The 27,836-nt window shown below is 42.6% G+C and overlaps 1 protein-coding gene across 1 annotated transcript in view; it reads right to left on the bottom strand.

Annotated features, from left to right (window-relative positions):
* Positions 1–13,369: 13,369 nt before the first annotated feature.
* LOC144769175 (snaclec bitiscetin subunit alpha-like) overlaps positions 13,370–27,836 on the bottom strand; it is a 265,480-nt gene continuing 251,013 nt past the window's right edge. The window contains exon 7 of the mRNA XM_078653194.1: positions 13,370–13,786. Coding sequence (XP_078509320.1) covers positions 13,777–13,786 — 10 coding nt within the window. The 3' untranslated portion in view covers positions 13,370–13,776. The remainder of the gene's footprint in view (positions 13,787–27,836) is intronic.

The following is a 27,836-nucleotide window of genomic DNA, read 5'->3' on the forward strand; positions in this document are numbered from 1 at the left end:
TTTGACCGCGAACCAATCTTGTGTAAACGAAAGCGTTCTTCAATCTACTCTCGATGCACTCTAATCTTCGATATCCTTACTACGCCAAACAGCAATATTTAATCACATAGATCTACTAAGTCTGATTTCTGGTAAGATAGCGAATAAAACCTTTGCAGGTACCTGCTTCCTCTATATATTCATATGGGCACCACTAAGGGCAGTTCTCCTCAGACAATGCTTGATTTTATTAAACGTTACACTGAAAGCATTTTTGTTTAAACAACACCTAACTGCCATATTACTCCCATCACTTCACATTGAAATGATGTGGATTCAGACCTAAACTCATTAACATGGTATATGTTTTTCACACTACTCGTAAGGCTTGTATTTGAATAATTTTCTTCATGGTTTAGCTCAGAACCTGGTACCATGCAAGCCTGTCCATTTTTCTCTCTTTGGTTTGTTCTGGATATTAAACTTTTATGAATCGTATTAGGATAATCCTAATCCTGTGGTAACAGGATTGATTTAAAAAATGATAGTAATGAACGCTCAGCCTCACCTGATGACATTTTAAGGCAGAACCGCAAACATCCTTACAATCCTTAGATAGAAATGTCATGTTTTAACAAGTTTCTTCCTATGCTAATATTTCTGGTTCTGACCTTAATTCTGATAAAACCAAAGTCCAACTACAGAGCACTATCTGGGTAGAGTTTATGTTGCATGATAAAGATCTCCACTAGAAAAAGATGACACCCTAACACCTTAGCAGGGTCCCTCAAAGTTGGTGGCTGAGGGAGTACCTAGGGTTCCTCCCTGTAAATCCTTGCACTGTGTGGTAGGTGCCATGGGGTGCCTGCCACACGGGGCAGGTTTTTACACAAACCCCCATTTCTCCATGGGGGCCTGTATGTCGCATGGAGGGAACTCTGACCAACATCGTAATGAGGCCCATGGAGTAAATGTTAATAAATTATTTAACTGTTAGTGCAAGTACATCAGACTGCCCCGATACTTAGGGTCCACAGTATAATGTACTTGTATTCTGTTCAGTACAGCCCCACACCATGGGACAAAACAAGCAAGGTGTCAGGGTTATTCATTTTTAAGCTGGTCCATTTTTCCATATAGAGTTGTATATTTTAAATATTTTGTTTAGTAATATGTAGTTAATCCCATAAAAGTAAATGTTTTGTTTTCATTGATATCTAATTACCAAACATTATAATATATTTTTGTTCTTATATTGCTAATATTGAATTATCCATTTACTGTTTGATGCTGAAAATCTAAATAAAATAGCATTCAATAAAAATATAATAATGTATTCATTATAATAATATAGTGCACAAGAGGGATAATTTCTGAACTTTGTAATATCATCCGTCCAAAGCTTCACAATAGTACAGGGGGAAAAGGACGGTTTACGCAGTACCGTTATAATCTAGAAGTCTGATATCTACCCAAACCCATAAAATAATTACATAGTTGACAGCGTTCTTCCATTAAACCCTTATAGTATAACTCTATTTGTTGAAAGCTCTTCATCTGTATTGGAAATAAATTTGGAAAATGTTTAAAGTCAGTTCCTTGGTTAAGTATGCTAAGGAAAATATAACAGAAACAATGACACAACACTATTTTCTCTCTGCTCGAGGACACATTACGTGCAATGATTACTCTCTGACACAATTTGCCTTCCCTTACGTCTGTAAATATTCCCTCAGTAATCGGTAAGACTCTATTATTCATACAGTATTCAAAATGAATTATAATATTTTTGCACTGAGCTATAATCATGAATGTATCCACTTAAAAATAAAGGTTAAAGTAACCCTATAGTTAGCACAATTTGTCAGTGACAACATTAATGTATTGAACTGAAAAAGCACAGGAATTCAGCAGTTATAGTTAGCAGCAGTAACGATTGCGTGTCCCCCGCCATGCACTGCATATGACCTCACATGTGACATCACTCATGACATATTCAATGAAATCCTTTATGAATTCACTATTGACAACTCAAATTAGATAAGTGATGACATCGCTGATGACATTAATGGCATCATCCAATACAGTGCTAGTTTGTTTTATAGTTTACAGAGTTCCGGGTAACTACTATAGTACTTCTCAACCTAATTGTGTACAGTGTGTATCCAAAGTTTACAAAATACATGTGCTTGTGATGCACCATAGCTGTGAGGAGTTTTTGAAGATGTTATACATGTTTACATTCATGAGTAACTCTGTCTTCAAGTGACAGTTGACTTGTATTTATTATGCCCCACAAAACATTTTGGTTCTGCTGAAAAAAGTTTCCAATGGGAGAGTTTTTATGTAGTAGCTACTAACTTTAGGAAGAAACGTTGAGTTATAAGAAAGAATTTTGTCAGCATGATAATTTATAATTAACATAGAAGAGTGTGTGCACCAGATACTAACTTCTGTACATGTGCTTGTTTTGCATCAGAAGATGGGTTATCTGTAACGTTTTCACAACAGTATGAACAGTGCAGGTAGTATAATCTTGTGCACCTCCAGATCTTGGTTATTTTTAAGAAATACGTTTTTTTGGACAGCAGTTGCTTAGAATGTACATTTTTCTAAGTAGGTTCTTTTGATAACACTATGGTGTGTTGTTAATGAAAGTTTCAGTTTTTGCAAACAGTGCACAGTAGAATTTACTCTCCATTTGAGAAGACACGTTTTACATTACTGAGTTCTCTTCTGATATCAACTTTATTTCTTAATATAGGTTAGGTGTGTGTCTGGGGTTTCATACAGATAAAAGCTGTCTATAGCAGGGAAATTGTTTTGGAATTGGCATTCACAAGGTTGGCTTTCTGTGACCAGTTGTGTACAGATTGAACACTGTAAACAATGAGGTTTTCTTATATATTTGTGGTTGATTGTCAATGTGAACTATGCCTCACTGTGTATGGTATAGTGTCAATTATGTGCATGATGCTTGTTTTTAGCACATAAGGGAGTTGCTTCTGCGTTGACAGTAATGATTCCTGATTTTCTTCTGAGCTATTTAGTAATTACTCTCAGACCTCTAATGCCATAGTAATGTATAGAACAATGTCCAGGAAAATGTAGTTTGGATTATGTCATCAGTGATATCATCAATTATGTAATTTGAGATGTCATTAGTGATGTTATTAATGATGTAATTGAACATGTCATGAAAGATGTCATATGTGAGCTCATAAGGACTGCATGGCTGGGACACAAGTTATAGTCTGTGCTGCTAAATATACCTGCTTAATTTCTGTGTTTTTCTTTAATTCAAAAGGTTAATGTTGTCACTGACAAATTCACATAATTATAATGTTATTTTAACATGTAGCTATCACAGAGAATTTCTAAGATTTCATTTATACAAAAGTTAATCTTTTTAATACACTTAACTATAATGTTACATTAATATTTGTTTTTTACAGTGAAATTCCAATTTTCTTTTTAAAGTAAATTATTATTTTAGAATATCTATGGTAGAATAACTGAATATTATAACCTTTGTGTCAACATTATTTTGAAAGGGAACGGCTATTGTATTGTAATGTAACAGAAAAGGGTACCTAGTTTGCAAAATGTTCCTAAAACTGTTTGAGTGCAAAAAAAAGTAATACAACAATGTTTGTGTTGAAATTGTCCATCACCTCAGTTCTTGTAACTCTCATATTGAAACATCTTCTCAGCACTGTGAGAAGTTGGCCTGGTATTTGCTGTCCACTAATTCAAGTGCGCACCTGTCCAAACAACCCTTATGATGTATGAGGTCAAAGATAACCTTTAGAAAGCTAAACCAGTGGTAGCTGTGGAGAACAGCCTTCAGGCTTAATCTTGAAGGAATGTAAGGCAGCTTGTTATACCAGATCATCACCTCCTATATTGACTAAATGATAGGAAAACCACATAGTAGTTATATAGAAATATGTATGTATTAATATAACACTCTCTAGTATCCTCTAAACAAGGATAGAACACAAAGCACACACTAGGAGATCAATAGAACAGTTGTAATTAGCACAATACACAGTGGGCTCCAGGGGGAGACCAAACCATATACTAAAATAGTGGTATAATAATTACGACTTGAGTCAAGACAAGGTCTGGAACACATAGAATCACTGGGACCCCAAGTAACCAACCAAGGTGAGTAGATAGGGACCCCATGGAGTATGGGTGCAGTGTGCTTACATGACCATGGGCTCTGTAGAATTCTATGGGAAAGTCGCAGTTACAGTTTTAAAGTTTAAGGACCCTTCTAGGAGGACTTAGAGCAACCCTGGAACTTAAGAGGTTGGAGAGCCACCCCATCCGTGGATACCGTAGTACCCTAGTTACCTATCCCAGAAGAGCTGGGTGCATAGGTCTGGAGTGGTGTTGGAAACCGCTGTCGTTCTTAATGGAGGGCTGTGAAGAAGTACTGCTGCTAAGGTGAAAAGGGTCCAGAGGAATCCACATCTGTTTTCTGGAAGGAAGGAACCTGAAAGCAGAGGGGACAGAGTCTGGGTCACTTCAGAGTGACCAGGGGCTCAGTAGATGAATGCTCACCGATGTTCGTTGCTTCAGGTGCGTAAGAAAGATACTTGACTCTTCAGCGACGAGGACCAGGAGATGTCAAGGATGACCAGGAGCTGGAGGTGAGCTGTCCCATGCAGGAACGCAGAGTGCTGAGGGGTCTGTGTCCAGCTGGAGCACCAACAAGCCTTGGCAAAAACAGCCCACACAGGAAGGGCAAGCAGGTTACAGCGGGGACCAGCAATGTCCCGGGTACTCACCACACAACCAGGAAAGCCCAACAGAAATCAAGATGACCTTCAGGAGTACCCAGGGCTGAATGACTAGGAGTCACGAGGGGGACCTCGGTGCGAGGAGGCAGGAGTTCTTTGGTGCAACTACTGCTCAGGGTCAGGACTACGGGGAGTCCACTGCACAAGCTCAGGAATCACCAACAAGCATATGCAACTGCAAATGGATGCAGTGCACAGGGGTTCAGGTTATGCAGTCCCCACTATGAATACAGGCCTCAAACTTGCTGAGATGGCAGATCTACCTCGGGGACCTTCAAATACCCACTTCCTGTGTTGCTGAAATCTTTGGAGTCAGCAGGAGCTCAGGAGCAGCAGACTGATCAATTGCGTTGCGGTGCCTGAAGTTGCAGGGGACTGATTCATTCACTCCAAGGGATGAGTCTTTAGTTGTCCATAGTATACTATAGGTCTTGCACAGATCCTGTATGGAGCAAGGGCACAGACAAAGCTTTGGATGGAGAGGGAAACGGATATGAAGTTGGGCCCAGTCAAAGTCCAGCAAAGTCCAGAGTGTCCAGACGATCGAAGGTCAGTGGTTTCTTCTTGTAGAATCTTGTCCACGTAGAATCTAAAGTATTACAGCCAGATAAGCCCTTTTGAACCCACTGGAAGGGGTTGGACAGATTTAGGGGACCCTCCTATGGAAGGGTCAGGACAGAGGGGTGGATACACCCATGTCCTTTGTCCAGTTTTGCACTGGAGCAGGAGCCAACGGCTCCCTGAATTGGTTTCACCTGGCCTATGCACAGGGACACCAAATGTGCTCCCAGTGCAGACTTTCAGGCACTCTCAGAGTGCACCCACCCTGCCCAAATACACCCAGAATCCTGTCTGTGACAGTATGCCTATTGTGCTGCCTTCATCTGCTCGAGCTTGGTTCAGCAGCAGGAGGGCAGAAATGTGTCTTAGGTTGACAGCATTCATTTTGTGCTGTCCGGGTCAAGAAGGCTAGCACCGGATAGACCAGTGACCCCACAAACTTTGCTTCTGGAGGGTAGAATCATACCTCCCACACCAGTTACTGGTGTGGAGGTATGATTCCAAGGTGTTTGATACCAAACACAATATGTTTCTATGCAGCCGTTTTCAAGATTGCATTTACCGCAAGGATATAATGCACCTCTACCTATATGTCTGGCTGAGTAACACCGATAGAATGGCATCTGAAAGCTGCAGAGAGGCTCTGCTCTTGCAGGGGCACCCGCTCACTAAAAACCCAGCACCCTGCCTTCAGGATTGATAAGGCCTACTATAGGGGTGACTTATAAGTTTTAAGTATAATGACTTATAGATATAGTGAACCTATATCTAACGTAAGTGATGCAAGTGCCATCTTACACAGGTTGCAGTAGCAGCCCTGTAGTTCCATTTTGCATGGCCTCTCATAGGTGGTATTATACATGCTTCAGCCCATAGGAGGCCTCTGGGGTACCCGTGCCCTGTGTACATTGGTACCATATACTAAGGAATATAAGGGTACCCCAGGACCCAATCTGGAGTGTACCAAAGTACATGTGTAACAGTTTAAAGGAGAAAGCTGATAAACTGGGTCCTGATTAGCAGGATTCCAATCAGACTAGTCAAAAACAGTGCAACATCAAGCAAAAAGTGGAGGTAACCATAAGAAGCAGATCCTACTTTCCTACAAGCACATTCATTAATATTCTAATTCCATACTTTTCATAGCCTTTGTATCTGTTTTTAAATTAAAATTGCAATTATAATTCAAAAGCGAGTAATCTGTTTTTGAACTATTATATAGTATCAGTTTTCACTATGTAAATCTATTTTAAGGAGGTTTATTAGGCTTTTGATCTGGTTGCGGGACACTCGCAAGATCGTACAGTTATAAATTCAATTTTAAAGTATTTTATAGAGTTCTTTTATATGCGTTCAGCTAATGTTTAATGGTAATCTTTGATAGGGGAGTCATTCAGATTTAGCTATATTCATTTTCATTTTTAGAAACTGATAACTGTCACAACATGCTCATGAAACTCCAACACATAATCCCCTCTGTGGACTCCGAGGGGGCTGTACTTCCTATTTGGCTCTTGCGAAGCACCCGCAAGATTTTACATTTGGAATTAAGTTATTAACAGTGTTTTCTTGTTATTCTGAGCAAAGGAAGACATTAGAGGTGTTGATCAAGTTAGAAGCATTATTTATGAATTGGTAATACAATATGCAAAGCAATAACCTATTTAGAATCTTGCTAGACGTTCATAAGAATCTCGAGAGAGGTCCAGGAGAGGAAACACACCCCAAGGAAGGTTTGTGATTGGTTGATATGCATGACTATATTTGCAAAAGTTAGAATATATCCTTTTTAGTAATTTGCCTATTGGAGTTTGCTTTGGGTAGTCCTTGTTGCTGAACTTTGTGTGCCTTTTTGTTTTGGCAAGAATGTCTTCCTCAGATTCTGATGAACAGTGTGGTGCTGTGGCACCAGCACAGCCACTTCAGCCTGCCAACCAGTCTTTGGTATGACAACATTTGACATGAGAGCTGGCAGCACAAAAGGCTCTTCAAAGTTTTTCACCTGAAAACTTTGCAAAAAGGAGTTCAGTTTGGAGAGTAGAAACAAACTGTGCAGCAATAGTACTACAGGCATGTGGAGGCACCTGAGACCTATCCATCCAGAAAGGTTTACTTGGGCAGAATTAGCTTGTGCTGCAGAACTAGACAACTCTCCAGGGGATTCCACCTCATTTAAACCTGCAGATAATGTGCCTGCCCAGGTATTGAGTGCTGAAGCCGATAAGAAACCTGATTCTCTTAATAAAGCATGTTTTTGCTACTTCTATAAACAGATCATTTTTTCATTGGGGACAAGCAGGTCTGCACAGGACAAGCATAATCAAGATTACAAATGCCCTGCTATACAGTAGTTTTTTGAGCATTCATGTTTTCCATACTTTTCTTATTTTTCTTTTTAAGGTGTTTATTTTTTCCTCCCCAAGTTGTATGTTTTAGTTTTACCCTATTATAAAAGTTTAAAAAGACAAAAAATTGTAAAAGAATATTTGCTACCTGCTTTACTGCTGCAAGCCTCTCACAAGGCCATACCAAAATACTGTTTATCAAGTAACTGCGGCCCAAACATAGAAGAGCTGATCACAACCTAACCTACTTTGCCATCTGCTAACAATCTACCAATTAAATTTATAATGTTGCCACCCTCTCATTGTTTTCTCCTCATATAACTCTATTTTGCTCTTGAAGTGTACTCCTACTCAGCACCATCTTTGACTGAGATCTCCATACTGCACCATGGTTGGCCTATGGATTTGGGGACACAGCTTTATTACAAGCGTTAAGACCTACCTTATTGATGTGTCCCCCCCTACCCCTCAACACGACGAAACGAACATCTCGTCTTGGCATCAGTAATCCTACCAACTTAGTTACTGATTCCGCCCCTAAATACGCGGTTTTGGAAACCACGCCAAGTATTACTTGTTATTTTAAGTGTATCTATTTAAATACCCGCTCTATGACCAGACACCAGATAGATATTTTCCTGCTGCTATCTGATATAAAACCGGATTTGCCCTTGCTGACTGAGACATGGCTCACTCCGGACTCCCTACCAGACATTTTAGCTACTCTGCCTGCTGACTATTATATTATCTCAGTAATTCGCCCGGCAGGTAAAATTGGGGGTGGAGTGGCCATTATTGTCAATAAGAAATATCAACTTAGACAACTTCCCTCTCTAGACATACCTAATGTGGAGAATATAGTTGCCAAATTAGACACTGCTAATGGGACTCTTGTGGTGGTCTTATTATATCGCCCACCTCAAACTATGGCCACGTTTCCTGCTACTTTTGCGGAGCAACTGGCTACGTTGGTTACAAATAATTCCAAAATACTTCTGATTGGGGATCTGAACCTTTGGTTTGATAATATAGCACTAGACCCCCAGGCAGCTGAGACGAAGGACCTTCTGAATGACATGAACTTAATACAACATATAGACACTAAAACTCATCAAAAGGGCCATAGTCTTGATCAACTCTGGTCTCTGAACTTACCCATAGATTCTATCGATATTAAACCTTGTAGTTGGTCTGATCATTTTACCATTAGTTTCTCATTTTGTGTTGACAAAACTCCTCAATTTAAGCTGCAAGCTACCAATTCAACTCGGAAATGGTCCTCTATGGACATGTCAGCTTTTTTAGATTTCTTAAAGTCCACTTTGCCAGTACAGAGTTTTGATGTGGAGACAGCCGATTGTAGGCTTAAAGAATGGCTAATCTCGGCCATCAATATCCACGCCTCCCTCACTCGTTTTTGTAACTCACATGGCGCGGACGCACACAAGTGGTTCACGCCGGAGTTGAGGAAATTAAAACTAGAAGTGAGGCAGCAAGAGAGAATTTGGCGAATTAATTATTGCCCTCAAGCAAGGATTGTATATTGCTCAATCCGGAAAGCCTATCAAAAAACACTGCACACCCACAAGACCGCTTATTTCTCTACTAAAATATTAAATGCGACTAACAAGTCGAAAGAAATTTTCAGGATTGTGACTGAGTTGTGTAATGATGACAGAACTTCTCCTCCGGCTGTCCCCTCACAATTACTCTGTAACTCGCTGAATGATTTCTTTAATGATAAGATATTACTGATCAAGGATACTCTATCCAAACTTCCAGTTTGTGCCCCGATGGATGATATCTTTTTTAATCCCCTAACATTGCACTCTTTTCCCTTAATCGATGATCAAATCTTTTTAGATTTACTCATTAGAGTTAAATCAGGATCTCCTGAGGATGTTTGCCCCCCCCAAGTAATGAGAGAAATTGGTCGGGCAATCCCAGATAGTATGATCCCTTTGCTCAATTGCTCCCTTACGTCAGGGATAGTTCCCAACAGCTTCAAACAGGCCTTACTGATTCCCTTAAAAAAGAAACCTGGCATCGACTCCTCAGACCTCTCTAATTATCGGCCAATATCACTCTTGCCTTATTTGTCTAAGATCTTGGAGGCTCATGTCACCAACAGCTTCTCAAACTTTGTGGAAGTCTCCGGTTACCTACAACCTAACCAGGCAGGCTTTCGGCCTGGTCATTCCACCGAGGCAGTCATATTGGCCGTTCAGAACACCTTAAGGTCTAATGCCGATGAAGACTTGCACCAGGCCTTGGTGCTACTGGATCTGTCTGCGGCATTCGACACGGTTGACTACACCATCTTGGTCAACCGTGTCGAACAGGCCGGTCTTCGAGACTCGGCCTTGGCCTGGCTCAAGTCTTTCATCTCAGAACGCACCCAGTCTGTTCGGCTGGGTTCCTTCACAGCCCCAAAAAACACTTCCCTCTGCGGGGTTCCCCAAGGATCTTCCTTGTCCCCCTTATTATTTAATTTATATATGCGGCCTCTTTTGTTCTCCTTAAGAGAGCACAAGGTTACTGTATATAATTATGCAGACGACCTGCAGTTGGTTTTTGTGCTAAACTCACTAAATGCGGCCGAGGACTTTCAAGCAACCATGTCTCTTATTCAAAGGTGGATGTCTTTAAATCACCTTAAACTTAACCCGGGGAAAACCGAACTCATCCTGCCTGGGAAGAGTGAGATTAGCTGGAGTCCACGTTTTTGGCCGTCGGACATGGGTTCTCCTCCAAAAAAATCCCAAACAGTAAAAAGCCTGGGAGTGACTCTTAATGAGGATCTTACCTTGAAAACTCAAATTGGAACGGTGGTTTCCTCTGGTTTTTTTCAACTGAGGAAGATCAAGAAAATCGCACACCTCCTCACTGATTTGGCTTTAATTCAGGCAGTCAGTGCTCTAGTCCTGTCTCATATTGATTTCTCAAATGGCCTTTATCTGGGCGCGCCTATTGGCCAACTTAGAAGATTGCAATACCTGCAGAATCAAGCTGCTAGACTAATCTGCAAGGTACCTAAGTGGGAATCAATCAGACACGGACTAGAGACCTTGCACTGGCTGCCTGTGGAACAGAGAGCCACATTCAAGGTAGGTTGCATTGTGTTTAAGGCCTTGGAGGGTAAGGGCCCAATGTTTCTTAGACAACTGCTAAGGAGATATAGACCCCTACGTAGCTTGAGATCAGCTCACAAAGATCTACTTGAGGTCCCTCGTTTCAAAAAGAAACGACAGGGAGGTAGCAGCTTTCAATTTTTAGCTGCTTCCTTGTGGAATTCCCTCCCTTTGACTCTGCGACATAGCAGGGATCTTCTCGCCTTCAGAAAGGCATTTAAAACTTTTCTTTTTACTCAGGCCTATTTGAAATAGTGATTTTATTTTTTATGCATTGTTATGTTTTGTTTCTCTCCTCAGCGCCAAGAAGCCCCCGGGCGTATGCGCGCTTTACAAGTAATAAATAACATAACATAACATAACATCCAGTGGGCTAGAGAATAGACCACCAATAGTAGTATTAACAAAAGTCTTGGATTTCCAAACTTGGACATATCTTGGAGTGGCCACAGAGGTATGAAGTGGCATCAATTGTTACAAATGGTTGAGAGCATTTTGGAATGTGAGTAACCAGACCTCATGATAATACACTGTAGCGGCTATAGTTTGGGCACAAGCACATAGGTTGCATTTCAAATCTAAATGAAGGAGACCATTTCACAATTGATGTCCCTCTTTCCTCACACTGCGGTTGTATATTATAATATATGTAAATTGATAAAATTGCAATGGTGAGAAGCATTTTGTCCTAGGATTGGAAATCCCAGAAGCATGCCAACAAAATGGTTTCTGCATTTCTTTGTGACCAGGGCCTGGGCTCCATATATCATACACAATATGGATTTGATATGCCTGGAGTCTATAGGCGAGATGGAGTGCACTTCACTGCAGAAGGGTACAGGATCCCTAATAAAATGCAAGGAATGCATCCAGTTTTATGTGCAACTGAACATCATTTATTATAAACACAAAGGCTGTTGTCAGAGCCACCCTATTCCAACATTATATGATTGTTTCATGATATTAATTCCTTTTTTAGGGATACTGACACCTGTGAGAGTCTTGCACCCAAACGCCAGCCCTCACTTGTATATGAATCCAACGTTCTCTATCTCTCTCAAGAGAGAGAGAGAGAGAGAGAGAGAGAGAGAGAGAGTCTCACAAGCCAAACATCAAACCTATATTACATGCATAATAGCTCTGTATGATAGGGTATGCTTATTAGACTCTAAGAACACAGAAGCCTCTCCACAGAAACCTCTCTCTTGAGGAACATTTTCTCCCCCCCTACACTCACTTTTTTCAAACCTCTGCCCGACATGACAGATGTACAAGTAAGGTGTGGAAAAAAATTATCTCTATGCTGAGAAAAGTATCTTCGACTTCAGAGACTATGGTATGGAGACACACTGCCTTGTCAAATCAGCTATATCTCGAGACCAAGACATGCAAAGTAGACTGTGGCTAGAGACTGCTCTCTCTGCTCATACCTTTCTTTCTGGTGAGTATGTCAATAGTAGACTGTAAAATGGAGTAGCCTCTCTACTGGGGGCAGATTTAAAAAAAAAACTCATGCAAATCAGTGTATATCTTTAGAGCTATTGCTCTCTCCTCCCCTCTCCCTAGCGCAGGCGCTCATTACAGATGCTGAGTGCCACGCACACACCTAAGCACCATAATGCCATGGTGTATGTGTGAGTCTAGCATAGGTTTTGTACAGGAAGAAAACCCTTCCCATTACAAAATACTATGCCTAGACAAGTTTTAAAGCTTTTTTCTCACTTTGTATGCATGCTGCACAGTGCAAAATAAGTTTTTCACAGGAAAGTAAATTCCAATATTTTTGTTTCACATACTGTTTGCAATCTACCCCTTGGTGTGCATATTTGAACGTGAGGACACACTCAGCTCTCCCTCAAACAATTCCCTATGAGGACAGGAATGTGTAGCAGGGTGTAGAAAAAGATAGACCTTTCTGCTGAAATTTCTCTCCAAAGTCAAAAACACATATATTAACATTTGCAGAGGAACTACACTCTCCGCAGTCACATCTGCAACAGCTAAGAGCAGTGAGTTGAATCCTCTTTGCCAAGACCTGTCTCATATGAGAGGTTTCTATATAACCATGTAGACAAGAACTGATCTCTCTACTGAGACCTCACTGTTGTAAAAGTAGTCAATATATTCAGGTATTCAAATAAATTACTTCTCCATTATCAACTGTCAATAGCATAAAAGATGTGCATAATACCGTATAGGTATGTACATGCAGAAGCGCAATCCCAGAAGATGGAACTGGCAGTTTTAATCAACAATACAATACTGTAAACATATTCAACTCTATAACAACTGTTAAGTAAACAAATCAGTAGTAACTTTAAAAGATTTTTATCACAGCAACATAATTTATTAACATAAAACCACAACTACATTAATGAATTATTTCAACAACTGTAACACGAACAAAACAATCAACTTCAAGGATTTATAATGTATTGATCATATTATGATGAGCAGCCTGGTGTAGTTGCAGCCCCTCAGCCACATCAGCCTGCCAAAAAATCTTTGGTATGGCACTTTTGTGATATGAAGCCAGGTCTTTTTAAAGGAGTTCATAAAAGATAGTTTGGACAGAGTTCGCTTGCACTGTTGAACTGAATGACTCTTTGTGTGCTTCTACATCTTCTTAGCCTGGATGTACTGTGCTTGTTCAGGGACTTACTGCTGAACAACACAATAATTCTGCTACACTTAATGAGGTTCTTTTTTATTGCTTATGTAAGCAGATAATGTGTTCATTAGTGACAAGTTGACCTTCACAAGACAAGGTTGTGCAGGACCACAAATGACCATCTAGTCAATAGGAACATAATCACTACTTCAGTTAATAGGTTTTTTCCTGATTTTCCACAGTTATTCTTTTCTGTTTTTTGAAAAGTGAACGTTTCTTTTCCTCCTCCATAACTTTCTTTGCATAGTGCATTTCTTTTTCAAAATCTGTGTATGCCATTAATCCCTCCTATAAAGAGACCAAAATAATCAGAAAATTAAAACTTACACACTAGTCAATGATTCAGAACTGATTCATCACTATATTCTCTAAACTTTTTCACATGTTTCACCCACAATCACATATCTACATACCACAAAATTGTTATTCCTTTCTCCTGAAAAATTCCACCCTCAACCAGTGCATTCTTTTTTCACAATTAAAATTATAACGTGCCATCAAATCTGGTTCACTAAAAGTTTATAGAGTAACACTTTCCTCTTGACACATCTTTCCTAACAGTGAGCATGGTGGCTTGCACTAGAAATAGCAATATTTCAACTCAGACATCTCATAGGGGTAAGATATGTATACAGTAAGATTCATAAAAACACTAGTGATTGTATTAACAAATTGCAGATTCTTTGTTTTATAATTTGAGAAACACTGCCTCTTTTACTTACAACTACATACCAGTTTGAACAGTTCATTATTTAACACACCGTGCAATAAGTGCTGATATTTCTCTACATTCGAATCTCTACTTCTTAATTGCTATATTTATATAAAATCTACAACTCAAAACTTTTCACTCAGTAACCCTTGTATAGAATATGTTTACCAACAGTAGTGTACTTATTGGCACTTCTCAACATTGTTCATATAATATGTTAATAAATATATGAACTTGGAGCTGTTCTTAGATCCAGTCTCTTTCAGTTCCAAATTAAGTCACATTAGGTGAGCACAACTCAAACAGACTTGCTTCTTCTTCAAAGCACCAAGGACAATCTGAGCTTCACATCACAACTTTTCTTCAACTATGTAATAAGAATATGAACAATTTGTTTACCTTGCCCCTTTTATTTCTACTTCTCCCCATATGATCTAGCAAGCCTCTCGCAGAATCATAAAATACCTTGTGGCATGTCTAGTAATTTTCTGTACGAGTCTTGCGGACCGCTGTTGGGACTGAACAAACCTCATGCAGCAAGCATCACTTCCTGAAGCTTGCATCCTACTCTTGTGAGACTCTTGCAAAATTGCAACAGTGATGTAGGGAAACAGAGTATGTCAAAGGGAATAGCCTCTCAAATGGCAACCCTCTCTGCCATATTGTGTGAGCATACTAGTGTATAAGGAGGGACTACCCTCTTCTTTCAGGCTACTCTCACTCTGATGACAGTTATACACAGTAGGGTGTGTTTAGGGACTGGCTTATCCACTGAGACCCCTCCCTTGGATGACGGGCATACATAGTGGATTATGTGGTAACAATGCGGTCGTTGTAATGACTGCATTGTAAAGCCATACACTGTGGAAACAGCTTTGTAAACGCTGTTTCCTGTCCATAGTAGGGTGCAGGGAGGGACTGGCCTCTCCTTTCAGACCCCTGTCTCAGATGACAGGTGTAGGTAGTAAGCTGCAGGAGGGACTGGCCTCTCTTTGAAGACCTCTTTGTCAGGTGACAGGTGTGCATAGTAAAATGTATGGAAAGCAACTGGACTCATCTTTAAGACCTCTCTCTCAAATGATGGGTGTACATAGTAGAATGTGTGAAGGGACTGGGCTCTTCGATGAGTTCAATCTCTTTAAGAACATGTTTGCATGGTAAGGTGTGGGGAGGGACCTACCTTTCATTTCAGACTCCTATCTCAAATGACTGATGTGCCGATCAATGAATAGGGAGGGATTGGCCTTTCCCTTTAGAACTCTGTCTCAGATGACAGGTGTGCCTAGTAGGGAGCGGGTAGATCTGGCCACTCTTTTAATACTGCTCTCTCAGGTGACGGGTGTGCATCGTAATATGCGGAAGGAGTGGTCTATCTTGCCTTACTTCTCTCTCAAAATGAGTGTGCATGGTATGGTGTATGGGCTCTCAAATGTTGGTAGCCCCTCATCAATAATTTCATTGCAAATATTACAGTGATGTTATCAATGATGTCATAGAAGATGTAATGGGTGATGTAATGTGTGGGGTATATTAGCACTGCATGGCAAGAGAAAGAGTTATCATTACTTGAAGTGACTGAACTATAACTGATGAATTTCAGTGGTTTTTAGAGATTAAAATGTTTCATTGTTACTGAACATTTAACCTAACTGTAGCATTACTTTGCACTTTGTAAATTAATATTTAATTACCATACGTAAATTCAAACCCAGCAGCCAGGCTCTGCAGCCAACCCTTCGCATGCAGCCAATCCCACACATGAGTGGCTGGCCACAACTTCCCAGGCCACCCCACCACGGTGCAGGGTTAGCCACAAGGCCTAAGCAGCACTCGACCACCTCCCTAGTGAGCTGGGAATTCAGTCGTGGGAAGCAAGAGTTGGACAAAGGATCTGGCCTGTGGCAAGGTCCTGTGACCAACGCCTGCTAGCAGCCAACCCCATGGGACCTGTCCCTGAGGCCCCACCCCAAGGGCCTTTTTTAAGGTAAAACAGCACTTGGCATACCTTACAGAGCCTCACTAGGATCTTGGGACCCAACCCCATGGCCCAATGTATTTTAAAGGAGAAAGAGGCAACACAACTTCCTCTCCGAGTCTATAATGGCCTTGGAGACCCCATCCCTTAAGGCTGCTTTTTTATTTTAAACATTTCACCAAAGGTTGAAGTAATGCCATAGTCAAGTGAAATGTTCAGCCCCTCCATCACCAAGCCTTGTTCGGCCGTAGGACCACATTTCACCGTCTCTTGTTTTATGAAAGGGGAGGAGGGCTGTGTGCCCCTCCTCATGAATAATGTTTTGCCCTGGGGACCCCATCCCCTGAGGCCCTATACTCTATGGAAAGGGGGGTGCCCTAGTGCAGACAGGAAAACAGATCAAATGTCTGCTCCCGTCCAGCGGGGTGAAAATTGCAAAAAACACAGTTGATGGACAGAATGTAGAACAATGTCATACATTCACCCCAGTACAAAGATCTGGGCCTAAATCCATCGTTTTTTTGCACTCCACACCACCCTGGGTTAGACACTGGCTATATGCAAATCAGCTCTGACCCTGTGCCTCATGGGAACAATCCAGTCCGAACTACCAAGCCATGCCTTTCCCAGACCGGAATCAAGCATCCAAGGACCGGTTTCTGGCTATCAGCCTTCATTCAGCCCGTCCAGCGGGAACATTTAGAAACCTCCAGCCAGCTGAGAGCTTTGTACTTGCTCCCATTTGGGGGCAGTTTTAAAAATGCTCCTGCCAAGCGGACACATGTTTCCCTGTCTACATCGGTGCAGGCGGGGAGACTGTTGTGTTCAGGGGTGGACTCCCCTGGATATAAGATGTGGAGGTACGAGGATGGGCCCACATGTCCCTTCCCCCTTCGAGCCTTGGGTGCCCATCCCTAGCCTCGGAAGGCAGGACCATTCAATCCCTCTACCCAAAAATTAAATAGCTTTATCCCCCTGACCCCACCCCAGGGAATTTTAGAAAGGAGTGCAGGTGAATGTGCATAATTCAAAAGAAAATTTTGCAGTATATTCATGCAACCTCCATGAATTTGCAGCAAACGTTTTTAAGAAATATTTCTCATTTCCTTGATTTAGGACTCGGGCCAAATCCTGATTCCTAAGATGGCGGCCACCACTTCCTGATTGAGCTGGTGGCAGCCAATCAGATCACACTTTGAGATCTGCCTGCTGTCTAAATCTTCTGCAATGTGAAATACACAATTATTGTTTTTAACCTTAATTCCTTCAAAACAGATGTACACCAAAACACAAAACACACTCTTTCTGTGCTAGTTTTTTGTCTAATTTTGTATAAATCCATTCAGCGGTTTGGGCTGTAGCAGTGTCTAAATTTCCTATGGAAAATTAATTGGGACGTGCTTTTTCTCAGCTCCTGCTTGATGGATCACCTCAAATTTAGTATATGTCATGCTTTGGGGGATCTGTGGAACCAAAAGATACCCAATGAGATTCGATTGGCTGCCAACACATCAACAACGATGTGACAGCAGAATCTTAGAACTTGGGATTCAGTCCTGAGTACACAAAACAATATAGTGACAGGGTAGGGAAAGCCTGACACTCAGGCCTGGCGGCAAGGTCCCAGAGGGACCTCGCCTTAAGCCAAAATAGGGAATCTACAGCAAAATGTAACCAAAGAAAAAATGCAGGCTCCTGTGCTTGTAAAGAAAATACTCTTTGGGGTGGGTAGGAGTCCGGGTGGGCGCATTTTCTACTCAAGGGGAGGGAGCGAATGGACTTTCCCCCCAAGCCTATAACAGGCGATGTGGCCCCACTAACCACCCATAAAAGGCCTTGGGCCAGCTCACATCTGTGATACAGTAATTTCCCTCTCCGCATCAGTGTAGCCAGGAAAACATATTTTTGTGTTCTGCATGGTGTGGTATTTTTAAATCTCCCAATGGCAGAATCATCATCATCAAAATACTTTATTTTCGATTACAAGGATCTTATAACGTGCAAAGTGCCATACACTGTAAAAATAATGCAAACAATAAAAAAGTATACAAATACAGAGTACAGCATAGGTAAAAACAATACAGAGTTAAAATCAATAAAAATAGCCCCATGCGAGGATTTAGGAAATAATGTAATACATTTGGAACGTCTGATCCATAATGCATTCTGGAATCTGGCCAGACCAAATATCATCAGAGTATTTGTGTAATTAGTTAAGATTTTCATGACCTCCAAATAATGCCCAGGTCCTACCAATCTATATAGTGGCACATTCCACTTTGCCCGCAGATTTTTATAATAAGGGCAAAAGAATAGCAAGTAGACAATTGACTCTAGGCAAGCATTGCATGCAGGACACTTATCATCTGTGGAGGCAATACTACACTGTTTTTTACAAAACAATGCTTTTGGTAAAGTTTTAAATTGGTACTGGATGAATACTTTCTGTGCCAGGGGTGGTACAATTTCATCAATGGTTTCCTCATAAATTGGGGCAAATTTAAAATGTATAAAATCTTGGGTCAGGGTGCCAACCCGTTCTCCCGCATCCTTCTCCATTATCGTATCCCAGTATATCATTTTAAGACTACATTTTGGAATGAGGGCCAGGTTTTGTGAGGTGGACCAATATCCTTCCATCCCAACGCTCTTCAATAAATTCTTCAAGCAAGTGAACCATGGGATAAAATTCACCTGGGATCATTTTAGGAGATCTATTGCTGCTCTATATGGGGTAAGCTTGTGTACTGACCACAATAGTTGCCTAAACTTTAACGGCTTATAAACCATCTTGTGCAATAGCATTTTTTGACCCGAATATAAAAGCATGGGTTCAGGGAGTACTAGTGGCAAGATATAAAATTGATTGAATAAACCTGTTTTATACAGCAGAATCAAACATGCCTTCCCTGTCAGCAGCAGCATTGTGGGAGCAGACTTCTGGTGGATTGCTCTTGTTCTCTTATGGGCAGGGAAATAGATATTGATATGGAGAGGTAACATGCAAAGACAGCCTTACCGGCCAGGAGGGAGCAGTGCCTCCTCCCGCACCATGTTGTGAGCTGTTTGGGGCATGAGGGGACCTGGGGCTTCTCCAAGGCACCAAACATGCTTATTGGCGGGTTCCCTGGGTGGACATCGGTATATTCACTGACAATTAAATGAGGCCCTCAGGTGGGGTCCCGAGGCCTATTAAGAATCAGAGAGGGGGGATGCGCGGTTGCCTCCCCTTTTATTGTGATGTTCAGCCTCTATTGGTATGGGGAGGGGGCTGTGTGGCCACATTACCTTTAAGAATCCTGGGGGTTGGGGTCCTTGTAGCTTAGTGTAGGGAGGTACAGCCCCCCTTTTCAAATATATGGGGGTCCGTGCCTTAAGTAGCCTGGGGAGGTGTAGGGTAATGGCCTCACCATGGTGAGAGTGGTGTTGGCTCCCTGTGGGGGTTGGAACACCGGGTCAGGTCACGAGCCATGCCTTTCAACCAATCCCCTGTTGCTCACAGAGGATGCCCGTGCACAGCATGGTGTTGGCTGACTGTGGGGAGTTATACACAGGACCAGGCTGCAGGGCAGGCCATTTGGCCAACCCCCTGGCATGCAGAGCTTAACGTATGTTAACCTAAAATTACTTTACATGGAAAAACCTAAGAAATTCACTGACAAAAACTGAGGTTAAAGTAACATTAAAATTGGGTGACAATGTAACAGTTTAAACGTGCAAAACCACTGAAATTGACCAGTTATAGTTATCTCTCGAAGCTCTAATAAATGCCTAAGGTATCTATGACTTGCTCGCTCACCATCAATTACAAATTACCCCGCATATACATCACTCAAAACATCTTCTATGACACCATTGATAATATCACAGCAACATTTGCATTTAAATTATTGATGCAAAAACTGTGCATGGCCGGTTTGTGAGGAATGTCGACCCTCCTACCTCCAGAGGGTACTGTGGGTATGCTGCCACCATTACTGCTGGAATCACTTGCTTAGCTCTTATATCCATCTCTCTAGTCCATTCTCCTCTTCTTCATAGCTAGCTTTTTTCCCTCCAGGGCTCTTTCAGCCTCTGCCTTTTCTTTTGCCAAGGCTCTCTAAGCCTTCTATTGTCCTGCCTCCTTGGCCAATTTTTTCTCCTCCTTTGCTGGGTCATCTGCAGCCTCTCTGCCTTCCTGTCTACCAACTCCTCTGGAGAAAAGCCTTGTGAAGACACGCTGCCTTCTGCTCTTGGAGGAAGTTCCAAGGTAGAGGTGAGGCATCCCACCTACACTGGGTGGTCCATTTCAGGATTTGTGCCCAGGTTTGCCATTTGCACTTTCACATCATCTTTCTCATCCTCTGGTGTAGCCAGTAAAGGGTAGACTTCTGCGCAGACACTCAATGCCTTTGGTAGCTCCAGCTTTCCAGTGCTGCACTTCAACCTGGAATTCTGCTCTCCTTCTAAAACTCCTTGAGTGCAGCCTTGGTGTGGGCATCCAGGTTGGCAAGGTTAAAATCTAGTCTCACAGGTGTGACTCCAGGCACAACAGTCAGGTAATTTAGGGGTAAATTTCGAAAAAGAAAACGGCCAATAAAGAAAATGTAAAAAACTTGAAATGGTCTCAGGTTATTTATCTGGGATTTTCACACAAATACAAACGCAAGTCCTTATTGTTGATCAAAATGAAGGAAATTGGGTTATGGATTTAGGGGGTGAGACCCTACTTAAGCCGCAACCACAATCCTTGCCAGGGTGAAGTCTCAAGCACACCCCAAATTAACCTGTGCTCAGCCCTCTGGCACCTTGGCACAAAGCAGTCAGGTAATGTGTAAAGTATTTATGCAGCAATTTAAACAGGATTATCACATCAGTGGAGCCAAATATATGACATGTTAAAGGTTTCAGTAACATTAGCATCAAAAAGCACAAAGTGCCAACTGTGGATGTCCTTGCATGTGGATGCATCACGCATCAGCAGTTCTGATGGGATGCAGCTTGTGCCATGCATTGGAGGAAATATCTTGGTTCTACTTAGTCCACAAATGGACTGGCAGAGGAACTTTAGGGCCACTTACATTGATCCAGGACTGGGATGGAACCACTGCGGAGGGCAAAACTCATAACTAGGAGAGTCCAGGTGCTGAATTCAAAGTTATTGGAAGGTTGTTCTGTCCCTGAGGCTTCTGAACAGGAGGCCAGCCAACTAGCTTTTTGAGTCACTCTGGTCGTCCTGGCTCAAGGCGCAGGTCCAGTCCTCGTCACTCAGACAGGAAGCCAGCAGGGCAGCAATCCATCAGAGTATCAGTCCAGCAATGAAGCAGTCCAGCAGAATAGGAATCCTTTCAATAGCACAGCAGTCAATCTTCCTGACAGAATCTTTCAGAGGTACAGAAGTGTACTGAAGAGTTTGTGTCTGAGCACCAATATTTATACCTGGTGCCATCTTTGAAGTGGGGAATGTTTCTTGAGAATTCCCTTTGAAGTACCCAGGCTTCTTACCTCCCTTTCCCTGGCTCCGGACTAACTAAGGGAGGTATGCAAACCTTTGTGTGGAAGCACAACAAAGCGTATTCAGGAATAGGTGGGGCTGTTATCAGCTCTACCCTCCCATTCGGCCAGTGATGGCCCATCCAGGTGCACATATACTATCTATTGTGTGTGGATGTCTGGGACGAATACTGAAAGTCCAACTGCAAAGAGGCATGTGACCCAGGCCAGCCTACATGCATTAGGGGCCTGCTAACGATCAGGATCGAGTACGAGTCTTGCGGACCGCTGTTGGGACTGAACAAACCTCATGCAGCAAGCATCACTTCCTGAAGCTTGCATCCTACTCTTGTGAGACTCTTGCAAAATTGCAACAGTGATGTAGGGAAACAGAGTATGTCAAAGGGAATAGCCTCTCAAATGGCAACCCTCTCTGCCATATTGTGTGAGCATACTAGTGTATAAGGAGGGACTACCCTCTTCTTTCAGGCTACTCTCACTCTGATGACAGTTATACACAGTAGGGTGTGTTTAGGGACTGGCTTATCCACTGAGACCCCTCCCTTGGATGACGGGCATACATAGTGGATTATGTGGTAACAATGCGGTCGTTGTAATGACTGCATTGTAAAGCCATACACTGTGGAAACAGCTTTGTAAACGCTGTTTCCTGTCCATAGTAGGGTGCAGGGAGGGACTGGCCTCTCCTTTCAGACCCCTGTCTCAGATGACAGGTGTAGGTAGTAAGCTGCAGGAGGGACTGGCCTCTCTTTGAAGACCTCTTTGTCAGGTGACAGGTGTGCATAGTAAAATGTATGGAAAGCAACTGGACTCATCTTTAAGACCTCTCTCTCAAATGATGGGTGTACATAGTAGAATGTGTGAAGGGACTGGGCTCTTCGATGAGTTCAATCTCTTTAAGAACATGTTTGCATGGTAAGGTGTGGGGAGGGACCTACCTTTCATTTCAGACTCCTATCTCAAATGACTGATGTGCCGATCAATGAATAGGGAGGGATTGGCCTTTCCCTTTAGAACTCTGTCTCAGATGACAGGTGTGCCTAGTAGGGAGCGGGTAGATCTGGCCACTCTTTTAATACTGCTCTCTCAGGTGACGGGTGTGCATCGTAATATGCGGAAGGAGTGGTCTATCTTGCCTTACTTCTCTCTCAAAATGAGTGTGCATGGTATGGTGTATGGGCTCTCAAATGTTGGTAGCCCCTCATCAATAATTTCATTGCAAATATTACAGTGATGTTATCAATGATGTCATAGAAGATGTAATGGGTGATGTAATGTGTGGGGTATATTAGCACTGCATGGCAAGAGAAAGAGTTATCATTACTTGAAGTGACTGAACTATAACTGATGAATTTCAGTGGTTTTTAGAGATTAAAATGTTTCATTGTTACTGAACATTTAACCTAACTGTAGCATTACTTTGCACTTTGTAAATTAATATTTAATTACCATACGTAAATTCAAACCCAGCAGCCAGGCTCTGCAGCCAACCCTTCGCATGCAGCCAATCCCACACATGAGTGGCTGGCCACAACTTCCCAGGCCACCCCACCACGGTGCAGGGTTAGCCACAAGGCCTAAGCAGCACTCGACCACCTCCCTAGTGAGCTGGGAATTCAGTCGTGGGAAGCAAGAGTTGGACAAAGGATCTGGCCTGTGGCAAGGTCCTGTGACCAACGCCTGCTAGCAGCCAACCCCATGGGACCTGTCCCTGAGGCCCCACCCCAAGGGCCTTTTTTAAGGTAAAACAGCACTTGGCATACCTTACAGAGCCTCACTAGGATCTTGGGACCCAACCCCATGGCCCAATGTATTTTAAAGGAGAAAGAGGCAACACAACTTCCTCTCCGAGTCTATAATGGCCTTGGAGACCCCATCCCTTAAGGCTGCTTTTTTATTTTAAACATTTCACCAAAGGTTGAAGTAATGCCATAGTCAAGTGAAATGTTCAGCCCCTCCATCACCAAGCCTTGTTCGGCCGTAGGACCACATTTCACCGTCTCTTGTTTTATGAAAGGGGAGGAGGGCTGTGTGCCCCTCCTCATGAATAATGTTTTGCCCTGGGGACCCCATCCCCTGAGGCCCTATACTCTATGGAAAGGGGGGTGCCCTAGTGCAGACAGGAAAACAGATCAAATGTCTGCTCCCGTCCAGCGGGGTGAAAATTGCAAAAAACACAGTTGATGGACAGAATGTAGAACAATGTCATACATTCACCCCAGTACAAAGATCTGGGCCTAAATCCATCGTTTTTTTGCACTCCACACCACCCTGGGTTAGACACTGGCTATATGCAAATCAGCTCTGACCCTGTGCCTCATGGGAACAATCCAGTCCGAACTACCAAGCCATGCCTTTCCCAGACCGGAATCAAGCATCCAAGGACCGGTTTCTGGCTATCAGCCTTCATTCAGCCCGTCCAGCGGGAACATTTAGAAACCTCCAGCCAGCTGAGAGCTTTGTACTTGCTCCCATTTGGGGGCAGTTTTAAAAATGCTCCTGCCAAGCGGACACATGTTTCCCTGTCTACATCGGTGCAGGCGGGGAGACTGTTGTGTTCAGGGGTGGACTCCCCTGGATATAAGATGTGGAGGTACGAGGATGGGCCCACATGTCCCTTCCCCCTTCGAGCCTTGGGTGCCCATCCCTAGCCTCGGAAGGCAGGACCATTCAATCCCTCTACCCAAAAATTAAATAGCTTTATCCCCCTGACCCCACCCCAGGGAATTTTAGAAAGGAGTGCAGGTGAATGTGCATAATTCAAAAGAAAATTTTGCAGTATATTCATGCAACCTCCATGAATTTGCAGCAAACGTTTTTAAGAAATATTTCTCATTTCCTTGATTTAGGACTCGGGCCAAATCCTGATTCCTAAGATGGCGGCCACCACTTCCTGATTGAGCTGGTGGCAGCCAATCAGATCACACTTTGAGATCTGCCTGCTGTCTAAATCTTCTGCAATGTGAAATACACAATTATTGTTTTTAACCTTAATTCCTTCAAAACAGATGTACACCAAAACACAAAACACACTCTTTCTGTGCTAGTTTTTTGTCTAATTTTGTATAAATCCATTCAGCGGTTTGGGCTGTAGCAGTGTCTAAATTTCCTATGGAAAATTAATTGGGACGTGCTTTTTCTCAGCTCCTGCTTGATGGATCACCTCAAATTTAGTATATGTCATGCTTTGGGGGATCTGTGGAACCAAAAGATACCCAATGAGATTCGATTGGCTGCCAACACATCAACAACGATGTGACAGCAGAATCTTAGAACTTGGGATTCAGTCCTGAGTACACAAAACAATATAGTGACAGGGTAGGGAAAGCCTGACACTCAGGCCTGGCGGCAAGGTCCCAGAGGGACCTCGCCTTAAGCCAAAATAGGGAATCTACAGCAAAATGTAACCAAAGAAAAAATGCAGGCTCCTGTGCTTGTAAAGAAAATACTCTTTGGGGTGGGTAGGAGTCCGGGTGGGCGCATTTTCTACTCAAGGGGAGGGAGCGAATGGACTTTCCCCCCAAGCCTATAACAGGCGATGTGGCCCCACTAACCACCCATAAAAGGCCTTGGGCCAGCTCACATCTGTGATACAGTAATTTCCCTCTCCGCATCAGTGTAGCCAGGAAAACATATTTTTGTGTTCTGCATGGTGTGGTATTTTTAAATCTCCCAATGGCAGAATCATCATCATCAAAATACTTTATTTTCGATTACAAGGATCTTATAACGTGCAAAGTGCCATACACTGTAAAAATAATGCAAACAATAAAAAAGTATACAAATACAGAGTACAGCATAGGTAAAAACAATACAGAGTTAAAATCAATAAAAATAGCCCCATGCGAGGATTTAGGAAATAATGTAATACATTTGGAACGTCTGATCCATAATGCATTCTGGAATCTGGCCAGACCAAATATCATCAGAGTATTTGTGTAATTAGTTAAGATTTTCATGACCTCCAAATAATGCCCAGGTCCTACCAATCTATATAGTGGCACATTCCACTTTGCCCGCAGATTTTTATAATAAGGGCAAAAGAATAGCAAGTAGACAATTGACTCTAGGCAAGCATTGCATGCAGGACACTTATCATCTGTGGAGGCAATACTACACTGTTTTTTACAAAACAATGCTTTTGGTAAAGTTTTAAATTGGTACTGGATGAATACTTTCTGTGCCAGGGGTGGTACAATTTCATCAATGGTTTCCTCATAAATTGGGGCAAATTTAAAATGTATAAAATCTTGGGTCAGGGTGCCAACCCGTTCTCCCGCATCCTTCTCCATTATCGTATCCCAGTATATCATTTTAAGACTACATTTTGGAATGAGGGCCAGGTTTTGTGAGGTGGACCAATATCCTTCCATCCCAACGCTCTTCAATAAATTCTTCAAGCAAGTGAACCATGGGATAAAATTCACCTGGGATCATTTTAGGAGATCTATTGCTGCTCTATATGGGGTAAGCTTGTGTACTGACCACAATAGTTGCCTAAACTTTAACGGCTTATAAACCATCTTGTGCAATAGCATTTTTTGACCCGAATATAAAAGCATGGGTTCAGGGAGTACTAGTGGCAAGATATAAAATTGATTGAATAAACCTGTTTTATACAGCAGAATCAAACATGCCTTCCCTGTCAGCAGCAGCATTGTGGGAGCAGACTTCTGGTGGATTGCTCTTGTTCTCTTATGGGCAGGGAAATAGATATTGATATGGAGAGGTAACATGCAAAGACAGCCTTACCGGCCAGGAGGGAGCAGTGCCTCCTCCCGCACCATGTTGTGAGCTGTTTGGGGCATGAGGGGACCTGGGGCTTCTCCAAGGCACCAAACATGCTTATTGGCGGGTTCCCTGGGTGGACATCGGTATATTCACTGACAATTAAATGAGGCCCTCAGGTGGGGTCCCGAGGCCTATTAAGAATCAGAGAGGGGGGATGCGCGGTTGCCTCCCCTTTTATTGTGATGTTCAGCCTCTATTGGTATGGGGAGGGGGCTGTGTGGCCACATTACCTTTAAGAATCCTGGGGGTTGGGGTCCTTGTAGCTTAGTGTAGGGAGGTACAGCCCCCCTTTTCAAATATATGGGGGTCCGTGCCTTAAGTAGCCTGGGGAGGTGTAGGGTAATGGCCTCACCATGGTGAGAGTGGTGTTGGCTCCCTGTGGGGGTTGGAACACCGGGTCAGGTCACGAGCCATGCCTTTCAACCAATCCCCTGTTGCTCACAGAGGATGCCCGTGCACAGCATGGTGTTGGCTGACTGTGGGGAGTTATACACAGGACCAGGCTGCAGGGCAGGCCATTTGGCCAACCCCCTGGCATGCAGAGCTTAACGTATGTTAACCTAAAATTACTTTACATGGAAAAACCTAAGAAATTCACTGACAAAAACTGAGGTTAAAGTAACATTAAAATTGGGTGACAATGTAACAGTTTAAACGTGCAAAACCACTGAAATTGACCAGTTATAGTTATCTCTCGAAGCTCTAATAAATGCCTAAGGTATCTATGACTTGCTCGCTCACCATCAATTACAAATTACCCCGCATATACATCACTCAAAACATCTTCTATGACACCATTGATAATATCACAGCAACATTTGCATTTAAATTATTGATGCAAAAACTGTGCATGGCCGGTTTGTGAGGAATGTCGACCCTCCTACCTCCAGAGGGTACTGTGGGTATGCTGCCACCATTACTGCTGGAATCACTTGCTTAGCTCTTATATCCATCTCTCTAGTCCATTCTCCTCTTCTTCATAGCTAGCTTTTTTCCCTCCAGGGCTCTTTCAGCCTCTGCCTTTTCTTTTGCCAAGGCTCTCTAAGCCTTCTATTGTCCTGCCTCCTTGGCCAATTTTTTCTCCTCCTTTGCTGGGTCATCTGCAGCCTCTCTGCCTTCCTGTCTACCAACTCCTCTGGAGAAAAGCCTTGTGAAGACACGCTGCCTTCTGCTCTTGGAGGAAGTTCCAAGGTAGAGGTGAGGCATCCCACCTACACTGGGTGGTCCATTTCAGGATTTGTGCCCAGGTTTGCCATTTGCACTTTCATATCATCTTTCTCATCCTCTGGTGTAGCCAGTAAAGGGTAGACTTCTGCGCAGACACTCAATGCCTTTGGTAGCTCCAGCTTTCCAGTGCTGCACTTCAA

Source organism: Lissotriton helveticus, chromosome 1_1 (genome assembly GCF_964261635.1).
Source record: "Lissotriton helveticus chromosome 1_1, aLisHel1.1, whole genome shotgun sequence".
NCBI classification, from domain to species: domain Eukaryota; kingdom Metazoa; phylum Chordata; class Amphibia; order Caudata; family Salamandridae; genus Lissotriton; species Lissotriton helveticus.